Source organism: Lichenostomus cassidix, chromosome 2, assembly GCF_008360975.1.
Source record: "Lichenostomus cassidix isolate B80296 chromosome 2, HeHo_3.0, whole genome shotgun sequence".
In the NCBI taxonomy this organism is placed as follows: Eukaryota; Metazoa; Chordata; class Aves; order Passeriformes; family Meliphagidae; genus Lichenostomus; species Lichenostomus cassidix.
In genome coordinates, this window is record NC_139482.1 from 4,098,733 (window position 1) to 4,119,154 (window position 20,422).

At 39.1% G+C, this 20,422-nt stretch overlaps 1 protein-coding gene across 3 annotated transcripts in view; it reads left to right on the plus strand.

The window, feature by feature from the left end:
* The window catches only part of DLEC1 (DLEC1 cilia and flagella associated protein), a 32,985-nt gene that overhangs the window by 2,804 nt on the left and 9,759 nt on the right, over nucleotides 1-20,422 (plus strand). For 2 of the 3 annotated variants that reach the window (XM_085050172.1, XM_085050174.1), the window contains exons 5-29: nucleotides 654-805; nucleotides 1,063-1,262; nucleotides 1,499-1,580; nucleotides 1,970-2,057; nucleotides 2,860-3,033; nucleotides 3,833-3,969; nucleotides 4,863-4,955; nucleotides 5,208-5,298; nucleotides 6,171-6,333; nucleotides 8,025-8,217; nucleotides 9,523-9,581; nucleotides 10,079-10,253; nucleotides 11,512-11,605; nucleotides 11,831-11,961; nucleotides 12,283-12,441; nucleotides 13,222-13,361; nucleotides 13,605-13,758; nucleotides 14,882-14,992; nucleotides 16,052-16,182; nucleotides 16,526-16,711; nucleotides 16,803-16,858; nucleotides 18,002-18,153; nucleotides 18,677-18,780; nucleotides 19,188-19,258; nucleotides 19,929-20,146. In XM_085050172.1, the coding sequence (XP_084906298.1) occupies nucleotides 654-805; nucleotides 1,063-1,262; nucleotides 1,499-1,580; nucleotides 1,970-2,057; nucleotides 2,860-3,033; nucleotides 3,833-3,969; nucleotides 4,863-4,955; nucleotides 5,208-5,298; nucleotides 6,171-6,333; nucleotides 8,025-8,217; nucleotides 9,523-9,581; nucleotides 10,079-10,253; nucleotides 11,512-11,605; nucleotides 11,831-11,961; nucleotides 12,283-12,441; nucleotides 13,222-13,361; nucleotides 13,605-13,758; nucleotides 14,882-14,992; nucleotides 16,052-16,182; nucleotides 16,526-16,711; nucleotides 16,803-16,858; nucleotides 18,002-18,153; nucleotides 18,677-18,780; nucleotides 19,188-19,258; nucleotides 19,929-20,146 (3,314 nt within the window). The remainder of the gene's footprint in view (nucleotides 1-653; nucleotides 806-1,062; nucleotides 1,263-1,498; nucleotides 1,581-1,969; nucleotides 2,058-2,859; nucleotides 3,034-3,832; nucleotides 3,970-4,862; nucleotides 4,956-5,207; nucleotides 5,299-6,170; nucleotides 6,334-8,024; nucleotides 8,218-9,522; nucleotides 9,582-10,078; nucleotides 10,254-11,511; nucleotides 11,606-11,830; nucleotides 11,962-12,282; nucleotides 12,442-13,221; nucleotides 13,362-13,604; nucleotides 13,759-14,881; nucleotides 14,993-16,051; nucleotides 16,183-16,525; nucleotides 16,712-16,802; nucleotides 16,859-18,001; nucleotides 18,154-18,676; nucleotides 18,781-19,187; nucleotides 19,259-19,928; nucleotides 20,147-20,422) is intronic. The other variant, XM_085050173.1, reaches the window with a different exon arrangement.

The following is a 20,422-nucleotide window of genomic DNA, read 5'->3' on the forward strand; positions in this document are numbered from 1 at the left end:
ATAAAATTGTATTCTTCGTTTAGAGTTTAAAATTTTCCAGTTTTGGAAATACATCAGTTCAATTTGCACATGAAGATCAGTAAGAAAAATATTTTGGACAATGTCAAGACTTCTTTACTTGTTTTACTTCTGTGTGAACCAAGATTAAAGGTTTTAGGGTCATTGAAATGAATTTTTTCAGTCAAGCCAAAACTAGTATTTCAGAGCAATCAACTTTATCACAAATTTCAAGATTTGGTGTTTGTTTTTTTCCATCGTGATTCCAAACAAAGTGAAAGTTAAAGTCTTAAAGTTGGTGGCAGTTTTGCTGTGTAACTGTAGATACATCCCATTTCTGTCAATTTTCTAACTGTCATAAGTCCACCACATAGATCTTTCTGTAAACTGCACAGGGCATTTTAAGTCCCACTCCTTTGTAAGGTTAACATAGCTTTTTGGAAGTGTGTCTTTTATATAGTGTTTAATTAATGTTTCTAGAAGCTTTCTTATTACAGAGCTATGCTTCATTTGTACAAAAGAAGTTATAAATGGAAATTAAATTCTGGAGGATTTTTGCCGCCAGCAAGCCTTAAAGTCATACACCTATGCTTAGACTAAATGCTTATCATTCATGTTTTCCTCTTACAAAATTAATTTTTTTCTTTGAATTGCAGGAGAATCAGAACCTGGATACCTGAAAGGGACACGTAAACAACGTGCTTTTTCACGGGACCAGCATATCTGCCTACCTGACAGTGTGACAAGGGTGTCTTCAACTCTGCCCTCTACTCCATACTCCAGCCAGCAGACTAAAACCAAGATTAAGGTACATTTTACAACTTGGTTTTAATCTGTCAGATCTGCAAGGCCTATTGCTATTCCTGTAAGGAAAAGTGATTATCAACCCATGGTTGATTTGGCTCCAGTACTTTATTTATTTACTCTGTTAAAAAGAGAGAAACACTGTATTTTGTACATGAATTTTTCACTGCTGTGTAGCTTTAATCAGATGTGTGCAGCTCTCTTTTTCATCATCCCCAAAATCACTGTTTAATGTTGCACCATGTACTCTTGTTTTTCAAGAAACGAGCTGGGAAAGAGACTAAGTCCTTGAAAGCAGAGGAAGAAAGCGAGTGCCTTGCCAGGCTTGAGAAAACACAGAATTACTTGAAGAACCCACGCTTTTACCCACCAAATACTCTCCATGGAGGCAAATCTCTTGTAATTTCTCAAGAAAAAGTGGAAGAAATCATGGCCAGAAGAAAAGCAGAAGATACCAAAGGGTATGCAGTATGTACAGTTTCTCGATTCTGTGCTGGAGCACACAGAGCTCCACTATAGAACTGCTGTGGATGTACCCATAGATATTTTGAGCTAAATTTGTTATATAGTCTCTTAATAACAAAGTATGTCTGTATGACATGTTGTTTTTGCCAAAAGAGACATTTTGCAATTTCTCATTTTATCAGTATTTAGAGAACTAGGCAGTAAGATAATGTCTCTTTTTTTTATATTTCAGTGATACCTCATTTGTTCCTGTGTTTCTTGCCAATCCACCTTCTGTCCTGTTTACTTATGATAAAGTTGGGCAGGTTTATGAGGTGAGAAGGTTCTTTATAGAGAGTTGATTCTGCCTCCCTGAAGTATTATGTCCTGTCACAATCTACATATTTCACCCAATCTTTAGCCTTTCTGAATTTTAATAGAAGTCTGAGTTTTTTCTGTGTATTGAATTTATGACCCTTTAACTTCTTGAAGGTACTCCTTCACAGCTGCTGCTGACACACAAACCAGAAGACTAAATAGGCCCTTCTCAGGCTCTGTTTTGGTAGTCTCTGATTCAGCTTTTACTGAATAAACTGGGATTTTAGGGTTGGTTGTGATGATGAAGGAGTTACTACTGGCAGTATTAATAGTACTAGGGAATTGCAAATATTTTAATGAGTGGTGATAAATACAGTGGAGCATCTTATTTTCTTTTTAAATGAAGATGATTATAGAGCTACAGAACATCACTTCAACAGCTCAACATGTGAGACTTATCCCCCCTTCTACTTCAGTATTTTTCATTTGGCCAGGTAAGTGTTCTTCTTCTGCCTTTAAAATGTTAACACAAAAAATGTAACTTACCTGCTCTAACAATGATTTTTCAGAGATGTTCTGTTTTGTTCTGCTATCCATAGTGCTCAATTCCTTGTAAACTTAAGGCTGATTGAGAACCATTCATATATAACTCATCAGCAGATTGAAATGGTGAAATGAGGAATTAAAGAAGACTAAATTACAGTGTTTGATATTAGATTAAAATGTGTCTGTGGAATACCTAGATTGAGTCTTATCCAAAATTCATCTAGGAACAGATGTAGTTTCCACTGAAAAAATTAGGAGGAGAGAGCAAGAAATAACACATTTCAGTTACAGTATGGAAGAACAGGTTAAAGGAAAGTTTAGAACATTATCTACTCTACAGTAGGATAGCCAGGCACTGGGATAGATTGCCTAAGGGGATTGTGCTATCCCAGGAATTGGAGGAATATTTAGAAATTAGAGGCCTCCATGTAAGCCCTTTTGTCTTGTGGTAAAAGAAAACTGGGTAATGTCTCTAAGCTTCTCCTCACTGTTTTCTGTGTTTATGAGAAAAATATTTCAGACAAAGCAATCTTTGAGCTCCCTGGAATATGTGCACATTTACAGATTGCACTGCCAGGTCTCCTGTGCTCATCCCTTTTTATCAGCTTGACTTAAGCAATAAACGGGGGGGAGTTTACAGGCACCTTTCCAGAGGAAGATGTGTCATAAATACTACTGCCAATTTTAGGAGGTTTTAAATTTTTTTTTTAATTTTCTGCCTTTTTTTTTTGTTAATTCTCTCCCCCCAAGGAAAATATCCAGGAGAGGGAGGACTGATTGCTCCTGGGATGGCATGCCAGTATACAGTCCAGTTTATTCCTGAATATCTGGAAAATTTTGAAGATCATATATTAGTGGAGACTCAAGTATCAGAACCTTTTCTCATCCCAGTCCAAGCCAAAGTATCAGTTCCAGTATTAAAATGTCAGTAATGTCCAGATCACTTCCAGTATTAACATGTTAGTAGAGTCCAAATATTAAATTTTTCTAAAGATAAGCAGGTTTGTTTTTTCTTATTTGACTGTCTTCAATTTTGTGTCACAAAACAAATGTGGAAAGAATTGGCAGTGCAGTTTCTACATTTTGATATCTATCTCATTTTCACTCATCATAGATTTGTTAGTTTTTAAAATGTAATCCAGTTGAATTTTTCCTCAATTATTTGTTCTTGCCACATCAATCTCTTGTTTTGTTTTTTTATTATATTAGAGGAGCGAGTAGGAGCCACATTTCTAGGTTTGTGTTTTGTTGATTCCTGAGCTTCCAACTGTAATTGCTAATCCTAAATATTATTGAATTATGATTTAATTATAACTGCTTGATGCTATTAATAATTATTCATTGATTTGAAATTAATTATATATGGATATGGCATACCTGCACCTCTCAGATATCTAACTGTAACTATAACAAACAGGATTACTTTTGCAAAAATTTGCCTTGATTTTTTGTAAAGTCACCTTTCCTGTTACATTGAGCTTTTTAAAGAAAGATCATCTTACTTTTTATCACTCAATAAACTTTAAGTAGGAAGCATCATTAAAATTTAAGATGAATGTAGAAATATACATCTCACACTGTTCAATTTCCACGTGGAAAGAATTTGAGGTGGTTTAGGATAGCAAAACCTGGAATGTCCACATGCATTAATGTCTGTAAAGAGTTCTTTAATCAGCGGCCTTTGCTGTCCCTGGAGTCTGATTTTCTGTGTTACTCGTTGCAGTGCCTGACATTATAGACTGTGGTTCCTGCCTTGTTGGAGGAGTGAAAACAACAGCAGTTTTGTGCAGAAATGAGGGAGTTAGGACTGGGAAGTTCTCTATAATGCCAGGGAAAGTCTGGCCAGCTCCTAATTCTGGGGTGAGTGACTAGAAGGAAATACTGGACACAGCATGCTGTAGGTGCCCTGGTGTGAAGGCATTTTGAGCCTTTCAAGATGTATTAGCACAGAAGTCACAAGGCCTTGCTGGACACATCTGCTTTGTGCCATTCCTTCAGGAATTCACAGTTGTCCTGAAGACCAGTCTTCTTCTTGTTCTCTGGTTTGCCTGTGGAAGAAGTTGCCTTGCTCAGGGGCAAGGTAAACTGAGGGAAAGGAAAACTGGCTCGAGATTTAACCTTACCCTTAAAGCAAATAGAAATGCAATCAGTTCTAGTGTTGCTTGAGGTAATTTTCTCTCCCTCCTCACCAAAATCATCCCTTACTGACCTTGTGCTCCTGTAGACACAGCAATCCACTCCAGTCCTGCTCTGTCTTTAGTTTCCCATCACAAACCAGGGTCTAAATGTGATGGAAAAGGAGATAAAGGAACAGGTAGACTGGTATTTTTGGTGCTGGAGAAAAAGCAGATGGGCCAGGTTGTCCCTCCTGAAACTTTACAGTTCTGACTCAAAGTGAGTTTTAAGTGTGGAAAAACAGAGCCTCTCTCTCAGGCAGAGCTGTTCTGCTGTGAACATGAATATTAGGTTTTCTGACATTGTCATTTGACTTCAGAGACTGCACTTTCCCTCCTGCTTTTGCCAAGGTCATTATAAAGTAGGGAGTATTTTTTTTCTAATTAAATTGTTTATATGAGACACAGTCTTTTGAGATGTGTGGAAAAGAGTATGGAAGGAGGTAAAACAATGATGATGGAGTATACTGGCTGTTTCAGGTAACCCTGTATTTTAAACATAGCAACCTGATCAATTTCATTTATTAATTTTTTTGGTTTGTTTGTTTATTGGTTTGTTTGTTTGTTTTAATACCTTAGGTGACTGCCGCTGCTGATTTTGTGATACAGGATCCTTTTGGGATCCAGCCTGCTGTTTTGGAGCTAGCTCCAGGGCAGAATGCAACAGTAGAGGTTAGTGCCAACTGCTATAAATAGGTTTTTTACTTTACCAAATAAATTAACAAGCAAGATAATTTTAGAAGATGTGGATGGACCTTGCAAGTTTGGGTTTATAAGAGCAAAAAATTACTCTGGCTGTTTCTTGCAAGTGTAAGTTTCAGTTACTAATCATTAAAACTGTTCTTCAGTGAATACACATTGAAATGTATTATTTCAGGGAGAGAAATCAGTTACAGACCTTGCTAATTCCCTTCTTTCTTTCAGGTAGTGTTTTTCCCTTCTTTGCCAGAAACCTCACAGCAAACATACACCATTTTGAGTGACGACTATCCAAACAATTATGTTACAGTCAAAGGTTTGTTTCTAGCTCCTCTCTAACTCTGTAGATACTCAGATAATATGAGTGGTGGTTGATGGCCTAAGATGTCATTGGATTAAGCAAATATTGTGTTCCCAGTGGCTTTTTTTTTTAATTGTTATTACTGCTGCTTCCCAGTGCATGGAATACATTGGATTCAGAAAACATTGAGCTCTTCACCCACAGTAGCCAAAAATCAAAATTGTCAACCAAGTCACAGAAAACAAAACCAGTTGCCAGGTGCAACTAATCTCTTTTACTTCTCTATCGCTAAGATAACTTGACAAACTATGAAACATCTGCTGTAATAGGGCAGAAATTAACCACATTTGGGACACATCTTAGATTCAGGAAAGGTAGGCAGTTTTTGGATTAGCTAATGAAACCAGTTCAGATTCTTGTAGATGTTGGTGCTTGTACTGTAATGTAACTGTGAGTGCTATTACATAAGGCTTGACTTGTAGTCTATTGAATCATGTTATCACAGGTATTTACTTTGGATTTTTTTAATATTTCATTTGTTGCTTATTTTAATTTTAAAATACTGCTCAAAACATGTGGGAGCCCCATTGTCAACCATTGCAAACACCATGCTCACTTCAGTGAAACAATGCTGATGGAAGTGAGATGAGGCTGTAGCCCTGAAATTCCAATCTGTGAAATTCATGGATAGAAGGTCTCTATTAATTCATGTTGATAAATGAAGAACATGAGGAAAATATTGTACAAGCAACACACTGGAGTTCTGAAACTCAAGGAAAAAGCAGATATAACCAGGAATGGCCATTACTGGCATTTGCTGTTAATGAGTGATATGAGCTATGTTAATTGTCTGATGGTAAACAGTAATACCTAATTATTTCTTCCAGGGGTTGGAGAGTTGGTTGCTCTGGAGCTTTTGTTCGTCACAGGGGGAGAAAGCAAAGCTCAGCTGGGTGAAGTCACTGATATGACAGCACAGCATCTCATACGATTTAAGCCCCAAAACCCACACACCACTAAAGAGAAGAAATTGGTTATAAAGAACTGCACGTACGTAGCTGCTGTTAGAGTAATGCTCTGCAATCTGGACATACTGGTGGGGATCTCATTTGTCATACTCTACTCTCTCAAGCTGGAGAAACCTTCATGCCCTTGATAAACTTTGTGCAGAGTCTTTGCTTAGTTTTGCTCCATTGTTTGGTAATTAAGGTTCAAGGAATGTTGTACGTAAATCAAACATTATGGCAGCCATTAGCCAAGGTCAAAATATTTGCTTCAGTAGAGGTAAATCTACCAAAGATTCATAAATATGGATGGTTGCAGGAAATACTTACAGGGTGATAACAGATGAGATTTATCTAACTTTACATGTCTACTATATATACTTGTGCAACTGAGCTAAGCACTCCTTTCCTTTCATAGTGCAGGGAAGAGATGCTTCCAAGGATGCAATTCTGACTGTAGACATCTCCCACAGAAAGGTCATACTACATCCTGGACTCCACTGGATCTCCACTGATTAAAATGGGAGCCCAATGTAACAAGTTCACTTTAAAACTCTCACATGGTTCCTACTATTGAGTCCTAACAGATTTAAATGTAAATTCAATTTAAAGTCAAAGAATGTGTCCTTATGGACAATTACACCATACTGAACATAGTGGCATCCTGATTTTGCTCCAAATCAGTCAGACTTTAACAGAAATACACTCATGTATGATTGCAGCAGTGAGAGGCTGCAGACCATCAAAGCAGTAAAGAAGTCAGTGCTGGTTTTAGGTGCAATAATTTAAATTGCTACTTACTACAGTGAATATCTGGCAGTTTGTTTTGTGGTCTGGAAATCACACATGCATAATGCCAGAACAAGCTGATTTTTGAGTAAAGAAAGTGTGGTTGGTGAACTGGATATTGTAAACTGACAAAGGATGTCACTTTGCCAATTTCTACATTTTCTCTGTGCTATGATCACTACAGCAATCTCTGCACATCTGGTGTCAGCATTTGTATAAAACAAAACTGGCCAAGCTGAGAGTAAACTCCACAGAAGTAGGAAAAAGAAAACCTTTCTTCTGCTAGAGAAAGTGATACAAGAAATTGTAGATGTCCAGTTTTGTCCGTTATACTTTCCTCCTCTTACTGAGGCAGAATATTTGAGGTCAGCATGAGCAAGGTTCTCAAACCCATGAAGACATTCCATGGAATGCACTTCTGCTGAAGCAACCTAGTTAAGCAACCTTTTCTGGATTGCAAAGAGTGTGGCAGAGCCATGGCTATAATTCTAGCTGGAGCCATTGTGTTTGTTGACATGTTAAAGACCACATCTTGCACTTGGATTAAATTCAGAATGTGATGTAGGTCATCAGCAGTGATCCAAGGCAAACGTGCTGGTGTCAGCAGGAATGGTCCTGTTCATCCCTGCTCCTTGAAAGAAGAACTGTAGAATTTTCTTAAAGCTGGATTGTATAACTAGTCAAATAAGGCAAGAAAGTGTTAAGATACCTTACACATTTATAGAATTTACATTCACACAGTAGCATGTTCTTCATGTGATTTATATACTCTGATTGTGTGCTGCTTCATCAGCTTTGTAGCTCACAAAGACTGGTAAGTCTGGAATCTGTAGAGAGAGAAATTTCCTACATGGATAAAGGATCTGAACATTTTCTTAATATATTTTACTCAAAAATATCTGTTTTTTTAATCATGGCTTTTTTGTTGTTTTATTGACTTCTTTGCAGCCATGTGGAACTTCCCTTCTTCTGGCAGATAGCAAAGCCTAATCTGAAACCATTCATACCGAAAGAAACTGCAGACTTTACAAAGGTCGAACACAATCAAGACACAGAGTCAGCCTTCTCCCTGTATCCTGAGCAGGGAGTTTTGCTTCCCTGTGCAGATCATGAGTTTATTCTCACTTACACTCCACAGGAGGTATGGCTTGTGATTCCTTCCTATCTACAAACTCCAGCTGTGTATTTTTATGCAAGTCATAAAATCCTTGCTGTGCAACTTTTCTAAATTAAATTTAATTAGCTGGTACTATGCTCTGATAAACAGTGTTCGAAATGTAGAAAGTTACTAAAAGAAAACATGTTTTGACTGCAAAATGTGAGACAGTTTCTGATCTCATGTAATTTTGGGGACTGACTGGACACAGTCAATTTTACATTGAAATGATGGCCACATCCTCTTAGCTGCAGCTGTGCTGCTGGTGAAGTTACCACCCTCACTCCTCCACCAGCTCCTGACCCTTTCCCCTCTCTTTTAGGGATGTGTCTTTTACCTAGTCCTGCCTAAATAAGTTGGTTAACAAACAGTGATTATTTAAACTGTTTCCAGCTGTAGTATTTTTGGCCTGAAATTGGTCCTATGAACAGCTGAGTGGTAAATTAAGGGGATAGTAGGAGCCTTTGGCAGAGAAATTATGTGTGCAGCTGTGGGTAAAGAGGAGTGCAGGGATGTTGGAATGCAGTTGTCCCAGTGACTGTTCTCTCAGTTTCTGCTCCCCTGTCCATGGACATAAGGAGCATGAGCTCACTGCATTTAAAGAAACTTGATCCAAAGAAAGCCCAAGAGTGGGAATGTCACATGCTGTGATGATTGACAGACATAAGAAACACCTCAAATACATATGGAAGAGAAACTATGTGCCTTTTTAAAAATAATTACTTAATAGAATATATATTGAATTAAAATATACAATGAAATTAATATCTGTCTACAAAGAAATGAAGCTTTTGCAAAGCCCTTCAGATTTAAGGCCTGCTTCTGTGTTTCTTTTTTTACCCCCTCCATTTTGATACAGAAGGCATTCTCTTCCCATGATGGAAGAGTTGTGTTTCTTACTCAAAATCAGATTGATGGTCAATTAAGATGAATATTCTGGAGCAGTTAGAAGAAACTTCTCAATTAGTACAGCAATACTGAGCTTAATTTGGGGAACCTTTGCAGATGCTTATGTGTAGTATGCAATATACAAGGGAAATAATAACAGGCATGTCAAAAATGAGTATTTTTCTTGGAACCATACACCATGAGATCAGAATCTGGCTTCATGTTTTGCAGTCAAACATGTTTTCTTTTAGTAACTCTGGAGTTTTAATACTGTTTATCAGAGCTTAGTACTCTGATGATGATCATTTATCCTTTACATGTAAACCACTTTTCCATCCTTTTCTTATCCTCAACATAACTGATTACTTGACAGTGAAATCCTTTTCTCCTTCATCTGTGCAGCTGAAGAGTTATCACAGTGTGGTTCAAATGGTACTGAGGGACATCCCAGAATCACCTTGGTAAGCTAAGAAACATTTCCCAGTAAGATATGGAGCAACAATTTATCTGTCCTGTTTTATTAAGTAACTGGGATTTTTCTTTCTGGTGATGATGGATTGACAAGTATAAAGAATATTATCTGCACAAGTAGTTGTGGTACAAAGAGCATCTCTGATATCTGATATCCTTTATTTCTTCTGATATTTCTCAGCTTTTCTTCGCTTGGAAAAAGATAATACTGTCATTTTGTCTGCTTAATTCCAGGGTTTCCTGTTATTACTCTTTGTCACAGCAGTCTGTGACTTAAATACTTGTTCATGGACAGACTGGGACAACCAGAGTAACTTGAAGAATAATGGAGTTTTTAATTGTCCTCAGGCTGAGCTAATTGCACCCAGGCAGTCTGTACTTGAGAAACTTTCGCTGATTATCAGTTTTGATCTGGCAGTTAAAAGACAGGTTCCAATTTAATACCAGTTTAACATGTTTAATGATTCTACCATATTTCCTCCCAAAGTTTAGTAGAAGAGGGGATGCTTCACAACATCCCAGAATGCAAAGTAGAGGATGTAATAGCACTGGAAATAGAAGTTAAAGGATCAACAGAACCATTTCATCTTGCTCTGGAACCATATGCCATTTTTGTCCCTGGAGAAAACTTCATTGGTGTAAATGTCAAGAGGAAATTTAAGGTTTGTGTGCTTTTGACTTCACTGTTGTCATGTGTTTTGTTTCACTAGATGTCACAGGTGTTATTAGAAGATATCAGTCAGTGCTATTTTAGGTTTCCTGAAATGTTTTCAAAGGAGGCTGTGACTCCAGTAGGGTCTGCACTGAAATGCCCTACCCAGCCTGCTCAGCCCTACACTCCAGTCAGCAGCCTTTGTTCCTTTTTCATCTCTCCAGTTTGATACCATGGAGTTTGACCCTTCTCAATGTTTTCCTGGGTCACTAACCTGTTGCTTATCGCTTTGTCACTCCTGTAGTGTAAAAGTTTTCCACCTGGGAGGAATACTTAATGATTAAATTAGTTTATTACTGAGGCACTGTTCATGCAAAAAACTACAGGAAGCACAGAAGAGCTACAAAAATCACATGTGCTGCCTCTTACTAGGTGTAATTCTTTCCTGCAGATTGTGATAGTTTCTCTTTGGCCATTCTGGGACAGAGTACTGCTGCAGTTGTCCATTTGCACAGCATCCTCTTCAGTACTTCCCAAAAGATCAGGAATCTTTTGATCTTAGATTCACTTGGGAAAAATAGGCCTGTTAGCAAGAGCCAGGCAGGAAGACATTTCCCACTTAATGGTTTTCCCATTTTTTTTAGAGATCCTGTTAATCAGCATTTGGTTTCATCCTTTCTCTTCCTAGAACTTATTTTTTCAATTTAAGGCAGCCATGTCAAACTTTCCAGTAATCCAGTATTACACGTGATATATGTAATTAAGCCCCACTTATTAACGATATAACAACATCCTGTGCAGTTTCCAATTGTTTTTTAAGTCTTAAAAAGATAAGAATTTGAACTATGCGTAGAGATAATTGTGCTTCAGAGGACAAAGTTATTTGCTGTAATTAAGAAGTAATGTTTTGACTAGATCTGAAGAGGAGGCCAAACATTTCAAGTGTTTACATCTCCCTCACAAACAGATCCTGTGGCAAAAAAAACACCTCCACTCAAAAGAAAGATTTGCAGTTTAAATTCAGAAAGTGTTACATTTTTGAAAAATAGGGGATAAGTTTAAAAGTCCCAAATATGATCATATTCTTGGAATGAGCGGTTAATGGATTTTCTTCAGGTCAGAGGGAACAGCTTCACCCGTGTGAAGGAGACACTGTTAAATGATGACTCACAAAACCTAGTTTGCAGTATCAGTGCTCTCAGCAAATTGACTTGTTGCTATGAGAGCTTAAAGTGCATTAATTGTCTCATTGATTTTAATTTTTTCAGCTGTGGAACAACAGCAAAACATTGATCAAGTACACATGGGAGAGAATCATGGCCTGTGAGATCATGGAAGTTGAACCTCATACTGGTGTCATAGGTAAAGTTTCTGTGACTTTCAAGCATCAATTAACGAAAGAAATGACAGCAATCGATTTATATTAATTTATGACACACACAGAACACTATAATGCAAACTGAAAAAATACCTGATCCCCATCCCATTGGAGCCAACGAGAGACTTAATTTGGTTCCAGAAGCTTCAGTAACAGGCTTGCAGCAGGTGGTTAAATGTGGGACAGTAGCTTGATATTTTCTTTTCTAGGTGTGAATAAGTGCTGTGAATTTGTACTGGCAATTTCTGGAAGCAAACCTGGGGTCATCAGCCGTAACCTGCAATGTCATGTTGAGCCGTGTCCAGAGCCAGTTGTGCTGCATGTTGAGGCTGCTTTTAAGGTAAGGAACAGTTTAGTGGTGCAGGAAGATGAGCTGTGTGGCTTGGCCATTGTCCAAATAAAGCTTTTTTTGCCTCTCAATGGCTTGAGAAATCTAAAGTACTTACTTTAGAGTTATTTTTGCTGTAGTTATTTTTGCTGTAGTAACTACTGAGTCAATGTTGATACTCCCATGACACTCAGAATTTTTCCACATTACCCAATGCATTTGCTTTCTGATATTCTCTGTGAAATCAAATGTTAATCCTAGATGATATATGCTTCTTAATGAGGCAGTTTTGGCAGAGGTGTCCACTCTGATGTCTGTTTCCTGATGTCCTAGGGTCCATTTCTCTGTATTGATGTTCCATCACTCCGGTTTGGTTTGACCAGGCAGGGTGAGACTGTGTCAACAACCTTTGAGATTAAAAATCTGTGTCAGGTGCCAGCACAGTGGAGGATGCAAGAAAGCCAGGTTTGTCTGGCTGAAAGGAATGAAGAGGTAAGTCACTGCTATAGCTGCCTGTGTTCCCTCCTTAGCTATTTTATTCCTTCTGCCTAGGAGTTGTAATATTCATTCCAGCTATCAGAAGTTCCAATTTTTGTGACTTCTTACGAAACTAGACCTGCACAGTTTCATAAGTGCATGAGTTCTTTTGAGATTAAATGCTTCTTTACAAGTTTTCTGTTTCCATTTATCACAAATCCCCTGCCAGCCTGATTGAAAGACACAGAGTATTTCCTGAATGACAGTGCTTTCAGCTGCTGCTGATATAAGTAAGAGATTAAAGCTTTAAAAGAACTGAGACTGCTGAACTCTCCTCCCATACACCTACATCAGCATCTCAGACAAGAATCTGAGCCCCCACTCCTCACTGATGCTCTTCCTCTCTCCCAAGCCTCCTTTCTTGCCCTTCTGTCCAAGAATCTTTCCCACATGTGGCATCTTGCTGCTGCTTTGGAGCAGATGCTGCTGCTGAGGCTGATTGCTTCTCTTTCACATTCCCTGTCAGTCCATGCACAGCTGACCCTGCTGTGCCCTTGGCCCTGACTGCCCTTCTCTCAGAAGCAAAGTCCTGCCTCCTTGTATAGCCAGGTTTTACAAAGCTGGCACTGGGCTTCCTGACATCAACCCAAGTGGGACTTGAGGGGCAGAGAGAAAGGACATATCTGAGGAAAAATTAGATACTTGGAAGCCCTAATTCGATTGTGTGGCTTTTCAACATTTTACTGTTGCTTTGCACATGTCAAAAAGGTTTCTGTTCCCTCTCTCCTCTCCCAGGTGTCCCCCTTTTCCATCCAGCCATCAGCTGGAGAAATACCTCCTTTGGGTCTGTGCAGAGTTTCAGTTCAGTTCACATCATTGCAGTGCCAGCGTCTCCAGACAGTGTTGGAACTGGAGGTAGAAAATGGAGAAGGAAGGTAAGGAGGAAAAGCAGCATTTGTTTTGTTTTTCCTGAGATTCACATCTGGTTTTCACTTTAGGTAGTTTTCTCTCCTACAACAAAAGTATGAACTCAGAGTAGGGTTGTGTAACCTATCAATGAACCATCAAATGTCTAATATTGCTAAGTAAACATAAACATCATTCTTCCCAGCATGCTGTTTTATGTCTAGCACGTTTCATTAACAATAACAATAGACCATCTGTGTATTTATTTCCAGTCATCTTCCTGTTTTTGTTGAAGTTCAGACCCCCCAAGTGTGCTTGATATCTAGTCATCTAGTGTTCACTAAAATTTATGCTGGAGTTCCTGCCAAAGCAACCAGGAAACTTTTTAACCAGACACTGCTGCCAACAAAATACTTATGGGGAAAGGTAAATGCTCTTCTAATATTTGAAGCGTACAGCAGGGATGGAAATTGCAGTAGAAATTTCTGTAGAAATAAATTTTTTTTTTAATTTCTACAGAAATTTTTATTTCTGTAGAAATAAAAATAATTGCTATTCTTAAAAGCTTTTCTGATGTATTTTTAGAGTAGTCATTGCTGTTTACTGGCTTGGGAGCAGAACTTCAGCTTTAGAGCAACCTTTATGAAAAGATTAATTACCAGTTGATGTCAATTTGTTCTTAACTGTCTGTGGATCCCTGGGAGACTGGGTGAGCAGATGTGAGGGGTCACAGGATATAAAGCTACCAGAGTATTAAACAAAGTATCCTGGCAGTTTAGGATTTGCACTTAATGTAGTAAAACAAAGAAATTATTGTGCTTTTGAATTGTGTCTGAATTCTGCCTAAATTTCACATTCTGACTGCAATTCAGCTTGAGTAGGAGTCCCAGATTTAGTGTCAGTAATTAAGCTGTGGTCTGAACTCTCTTTTCAGTCAATTTGGCAGTGCTTTGGTCATTGAGATCTACTCTGACATCCAGGGTTCAGCTCTGTTGCCTATATAAAAGCACTCAGTGCCATCCAAGATGTTCTTGGTGCCCAGGGGATCCTAACAGAGGATGTGGATTTTATAGGACCTACAGGAAAACACTTTGGAGCTTCTGGAGCCTAGGAAGAATATCTACAGTATTTTTCCTGATATGTTAATACATGAGCAACTGAGTGGAGGCCCTGGATACGTTCCATGTACCAATAGTCACTTAGGGGAGGTGCCAACACCAGGATTGTCTCTCTGCCACCTCTGTAGTGGAGAGAGCTGGGGCACATCTGGGATCCTGCTCTGATATCAAATAGGTTGGCTTCATCCTGGAAAGGCTTGTGACTGTGAGAGTGATGACAGTGACTCTGTTCCTGATGTTACTTGGAGTGAATGTAGGCATGAGGATCTTATCACCCCTGGGGAATTGTAAAGCCAGTCTTAACCAACTGTAGGTGTTGCTGCCTGAAAGTGTCCTAAGCCTGAGAACAGCTTGGTCTTCACAGTCCTCTGTGGTGTGAAGAGACAATGTGAGAGAATCAGCATGAGCTGAATGTCCTTTCTTTTTGGCAGCTCATTGGAAGCCAGGCAGCTTCCTGCTCCATTGTGGTCTCCCCTGCCAGTGGCACCTTAGGCCCAAATGAGGAAAAGGAATTCTGCATAGAGCTGACAGTTAACACTGAGGTAAGTTTACAAACTGATGCACTTTTGTCAAAACAGCAACACTGGCTTTTTCATCTCACCTCCATCTGGCAAAAGGAAGGAATTCTGTGTACAAATCCCCATGTTCTTTTTTCCAGACAGTATCTCTGAAATGACTTTGCTTTACAGGTACTAAGGGTTGAAGACAAGGATTAAAGAAGCGCACATGATGTGCAATTTCTACACTGCCTCTTTATATCTCATCTATTCCCCTTTTTTTTCCTTTCTTGAAATCCTGTGCAATTGCTCTTAATGCTTATCACTCCTCTTGGAGCATACAGATCCTCACTTTGGATTATCTGCAATGATATGGAGCAGAGTGGCATATATGTAATACATTTGATTTTCTGACTGCAACTAGGCTCATGACATTTTGATATTTGAAAACTTAAAAGGGGCTGATGGGACTGAGAGTCTTCAAAATACAGGAGCAGAGCTTACAAACTCCAGGAATTCAGAAACAAATTTTAAAAGGGCATTCAAAGAGCAGAGTTAATACAACTAAATCCAGAATCTTCCGATAAATATGGTGTTTTAATTCCCATTACAGTAATTGGAGATCTAGGTTTCATTTATTTGCTTAAAATTAGGCGTTCAGTACTATCAGAGTTAGTATTTAAAAATGATGTAAATATGGCACTTGGGAGCATGGTTTAGTGGTGACCTTGGCATGCTGGATTAATGGTTGGACTCAATCATCTTAGAGGTCTTTTCCAACCTATATGATTCTATGATTCAACTCTTGCAGTATAGGAATTGCGTCAGAAATCACTAATGGAGCAGCTTTAGGCTCACATAATGCTGCAGGTACAAAGCTGAGAAACAGTCTCAAATTTTTACCTCAGTACTGCCTTCTAAGCAGTTCTGATGCTGGCAGAAAATGCACTGAAAACAATTCAGTAAAACTTCTCACAATTCTATTGTTCTGGGTTTAATCCAGGGAAGCTTACACACTTTTTAAAAATAAATATCCCAATGAGGCTGCCTTTCCTCTGTGATGTATACTGCATTCACAAGGAAACTTGATTCTTTGCTTTTCAGTGTGAGCTGAAAGACCTCACCCTTTCCTGTAGCATAGAAGACATGGCTGAACCCCTCTTTCTGAGCATTTCTGGAAAAGTTAGGGGACTGCGTGTCACCTACTCAATCCCTCGTGACAGTGGAGTTGCCGGGTATGTCTGACCAATTTTTATCTTATTTTTCTGATCTGTTGCATGATTACTGTGTTTGGTGCATGCTCATCTTTATATCTTTTCATATAAGTAAAAATGGCTTTAATTTGGCAGGTTGGCATATTACACATGATAAAAATTTTACCCCAAATAAATCCTTATGTGGATAAAAGGAAAAAAATGAAAAACAGAAAATGCTGAAGACAAAAATCATAGGCTGCCTGGTTCTTTTACACTGGGCATCACAACCACATTGCATGTTGCACATTTTTAAATCTGAAATCATCTGTGGCATGAGAAAATAAGACCCATGTCTAAATGCTACTGTTATATTTTCTGGCAGCAATGAAGGACAAATGCCACAAAGACCACGCAAGCTTCTTTTGGACTTTGGGTCTGAAGTTGCATTCAAAGATGTTGTAAAGCGTCATCTGATTCTTAAAAATTCCACTGGAATCAGTGCTCCATTCACAGTGGAAGCTGAGTATTTTACTGCCTGTTTGCTGCCTCCAGAACAAGGAGCCTGCCCGTGAGTCTTGCTGTTCTGCATAATGACTCAAATACTAATTTAGGTCTGGATTGAACTTGAAATCAGATTTATTATTTTCACGCTCTTCCAGCTACCTGGTGAAAAGAGGTCCTGTCACAGAACATGCAGCCAGAAAAGCAAAGTCAGGTATGAAAATAGCACTTAATTCCTTCAGTGGAGAGAAGGTGAAATCCAACTGACTACCATATTTTGCACTAAAAGTGCAAGTCAGACACATCTTTTCATTGCTGCAGTATCTGGTGAAGTCTAAACTGTTAAATTACTTAGTTACTCAGTTCATTCCTGAGTTTGAAAGCCCACATTGTATAACCATTAGGTCAATCTCTCTCTTCCCCTTCTGCTTTTTTCTCTTTTCTCCTCCCTTTCTTTCTCTTTCTTGAAAACAAGAGTCTGAAACAAAGCTGGTGATTCTGGTGACAATTCAGTCCCAGCAACACTCCCAGCACACAGTATGGATGACATACAGAATGTTTGGCTCTTTCTCTCCTACACACTTCCCAGTACCAGTGCAGCAGGCTTTTCTCCCTCAAACCCTTTACCATACCCTCCCCACTGTGGAAAGCTCAGCACAGCCCATCTGTCATTTCTGATGTGTTGTACTGAAAAATGATAATCTTTGGAGCCACAGGAGACCAAGGGAGGGGGGAAATGGGAGCAAAATGCTGTGGAGTGTGGATGTGTCTTCTGTATCCAAAATAAAACTTGCACATATTGGTACCTTGCCATAGAGTTTGGTATCTGTTACACAGACAGAGCTTTTCAGCTGTTGAATTAGTGCTTAAGATTGGAAAAATGCTGTTCTGACAGATTCCACGCAGGCCTAGGTGACTCAGAATGTGGAAAGGCTTTGCTCTTTGTAATTAATTCTTTGCATGGAAGAGCACACAGAGGTAAACAGGCAGCTGCTAATGGAACAATAAACAGTCAACACAAATCCCAGCCTATTTTCCTCAAACTGAAAGCTTGTTTTCATGTAACCAGTTAGTGCCTTGTGTATCCCAGAGAGTCCTGGAACAGGCTGTTGGAAGGGAGTCCTGCTGTAAAACATTCTGGGCAAGCACTAAGTCGAAAAAACAGAGTAAGACCCACTACAGAATGGAACTTGGGTAAAGTGGTATAAATGTGAGTTGTGTAAATGATCCCAGGTTGTTTGGGGGGTTTTTTAAGTCAGTGAGGTTAAGCTGATCAACAGCAACTAAAACCTTGGTCCTATGTATTATTTGAAAGACCTCAAAATTTATCAAATGTTTCTTTGCTGTGCTCTTTCAGAGTTTCCAGGAGTATTGCTGTCTCAGGGGAAGGGAGCAGCTTTCTATGTTCAGCCTTCCACAGGAACTCTGAAAGCTTTCCAGAAGCTCACCATAGAAATAGCAGCTTACAACAACATGTGGGGAGAGTACCAGGATAATCTTGTCTGCAAGGTAGGTGGGGTTTTGGTTTTACCATGGCAGATCTTACACCTGTTATATTTCCCAGATGCCTTTATGTTAGAAAGACTTTTTCAGTTTTTCAGGGCATCTGTAAGAATTCAGGGTAGATCTTGCTATGCCAGTACCTCCAACAATATGTAAGGAACAATTGTTTGGTTTTGGGGGGGACATGTTTTTTCCTTGGCAGCTTTTCATGTGCCTTGAAAATGGTTGGAGTAGGTTTGTTGTTTTTTTTTTTTTTATTTATAACATCTGTTTGGGAGCTGGCCAGTGCACTGCTCTGCTCTACCAATACCATAGATTTTGTTGTATAGAAAAGCAGTAAGAAAGCTGATAAATGCATGAGGTATTGCATTCTCCTGCTGGGAAGAGTTGTTAGCATATGAATTAGAGGCTGTCAAAAGAAACTAGTAAAAAATATTTGAAAATCCAATCAGTTTGCAAAACATTAATTGTATAACACAGAGAACTAAGGTTTTATCTTGATTCTAATAGCAAAAATGCATTTTCATAGGTGGGAGACTTACAACCTAAGTTAATTCCTATGCAAATGACTGTGAAAGGCTGTCCAATCTTCCTGTCGGTGACAGGGCCACAACCAGAGCCACCCATTATCAGGTATAGTGCAAAATACTGTCAGAGAAATCAGAGAATTAAATACCAATGGACTGCAGCCAACATAGACACCTGTTCCATCTTGAGAAGGTCAGCAAAGTGGCTGTCAAAGTACAGTATCTGCTTCTAGAGCATCAATATATTTGTCTCTGCCAACACAATTAGAAAATAATCTGCACACAAAGCTGCTCAGGTTTGCCAACAGTCTGTTCTAGGTTTGCAGTCGTCAAATTTCACCCAGTGCAACCTCATCTGACTGTGGAGATGGAAACTGGCACATGGTGGCAGTTATCACCCACAGCTCATCTCTCCCTGGCCCTCTACCTGGACCAGGAGAAATGCAGCCCCAACGTCAATAGTTCAGACACTTCTTCTCTCTGCATGCACTGACAGCAAGGTTCCCTGTTCAGGTTTGGCACTCAAGTCTCAGGAGGCTCTCCTGTCCTTCGGAAGGTCCGGCTCAACAATCCCACTCCCTTTGGTAAGGATGACTTGTACAGCAAACACTTTCATTGTGTTCCTTATGAGAATAAAAGTAGAAGACCCCAGCAACATGTTAATTAACAGGCCTACTTGTTTCCTTATCAAGGTATTTTTAGTAAAAGTAATGAGTATATATATGAGAGAGTGACTCAATGTGTTGCTGCTGTGCAATTGCACATTCTGTCCTGATGTAGCTGGGTTTTCCCTTATTGAAATAATGGGAATTCATGATTTTCATTCCTGTTTTTATAAATGTGTCACAACACTAACCCTGGTCAATCAGATGTGCTGCCTGCTTCTTATTGGCATCATCTGGCTCTTCTGTTTAGCCTTTTTAACTCTTGAGTGAAATTTTAAGCTCTTCCTAGTGAAGTCAATCACCATTTCTTTTTCTTTTTTTTTTAAGTCTACCAAATACATTTGCTTAAACAAAATACTCATAATTTGTTTTAATTATAGTTTAAGACACAGAAAGTGACCAAACTACAGCAAAAGCTTAAATCATTTTAGTTTATGGCAAACATGGTAAACTTCAGGGATATGCTTTAATACAAACCCGGTTGCCAGACACAGATTTGTTAAATGATGTTCTGGTTCTCTGGTACTGTCTAAGCCATGAGTCCTCTCACTGACTAAAAGTAATTGTCCTTTTTTCCTTTCCCGTTCAGACATCCGCCTGGACTGGGAAGTTTACAACCAAGACTCAGACGGTGAAAAGCTGGTGGACCTGTTGGTGCTCTTTGGAGAGCATTTTCCTCCTATGGACGTGGCTGGAAATGAGGCTGCATCAAGAGGTTGCACCTCAGAGTCAGAGGTCGTGTTAAAGTTGGATCAAACTGCCATTCCCTGTGGAAGCATTTATCCAGCTTTGGAAACCAAGGATGAGGTCAGCTGTTAGGCTGTTTCTTACACTGCTGCTGAGATACAGGATGGTTTTTTTGGCATGAAGGGTTGAAAACAATAACAGGGGATATAACTGGTAACTAAGAGCTGGATTGTTGAAAGAAATGTCAGCTCCTCTCCCAGTCAAACATGCAATATGTGGGTAGGTGGCTGTGGGGATCAGCAGTCTTTTTCCAGAGTGAGCTATAAGCAATTAGCTCTCCATAAAATTGTTAGAAAAGCCAGAGAGATTCTATTTAAAATACTGTGTTGACAAACT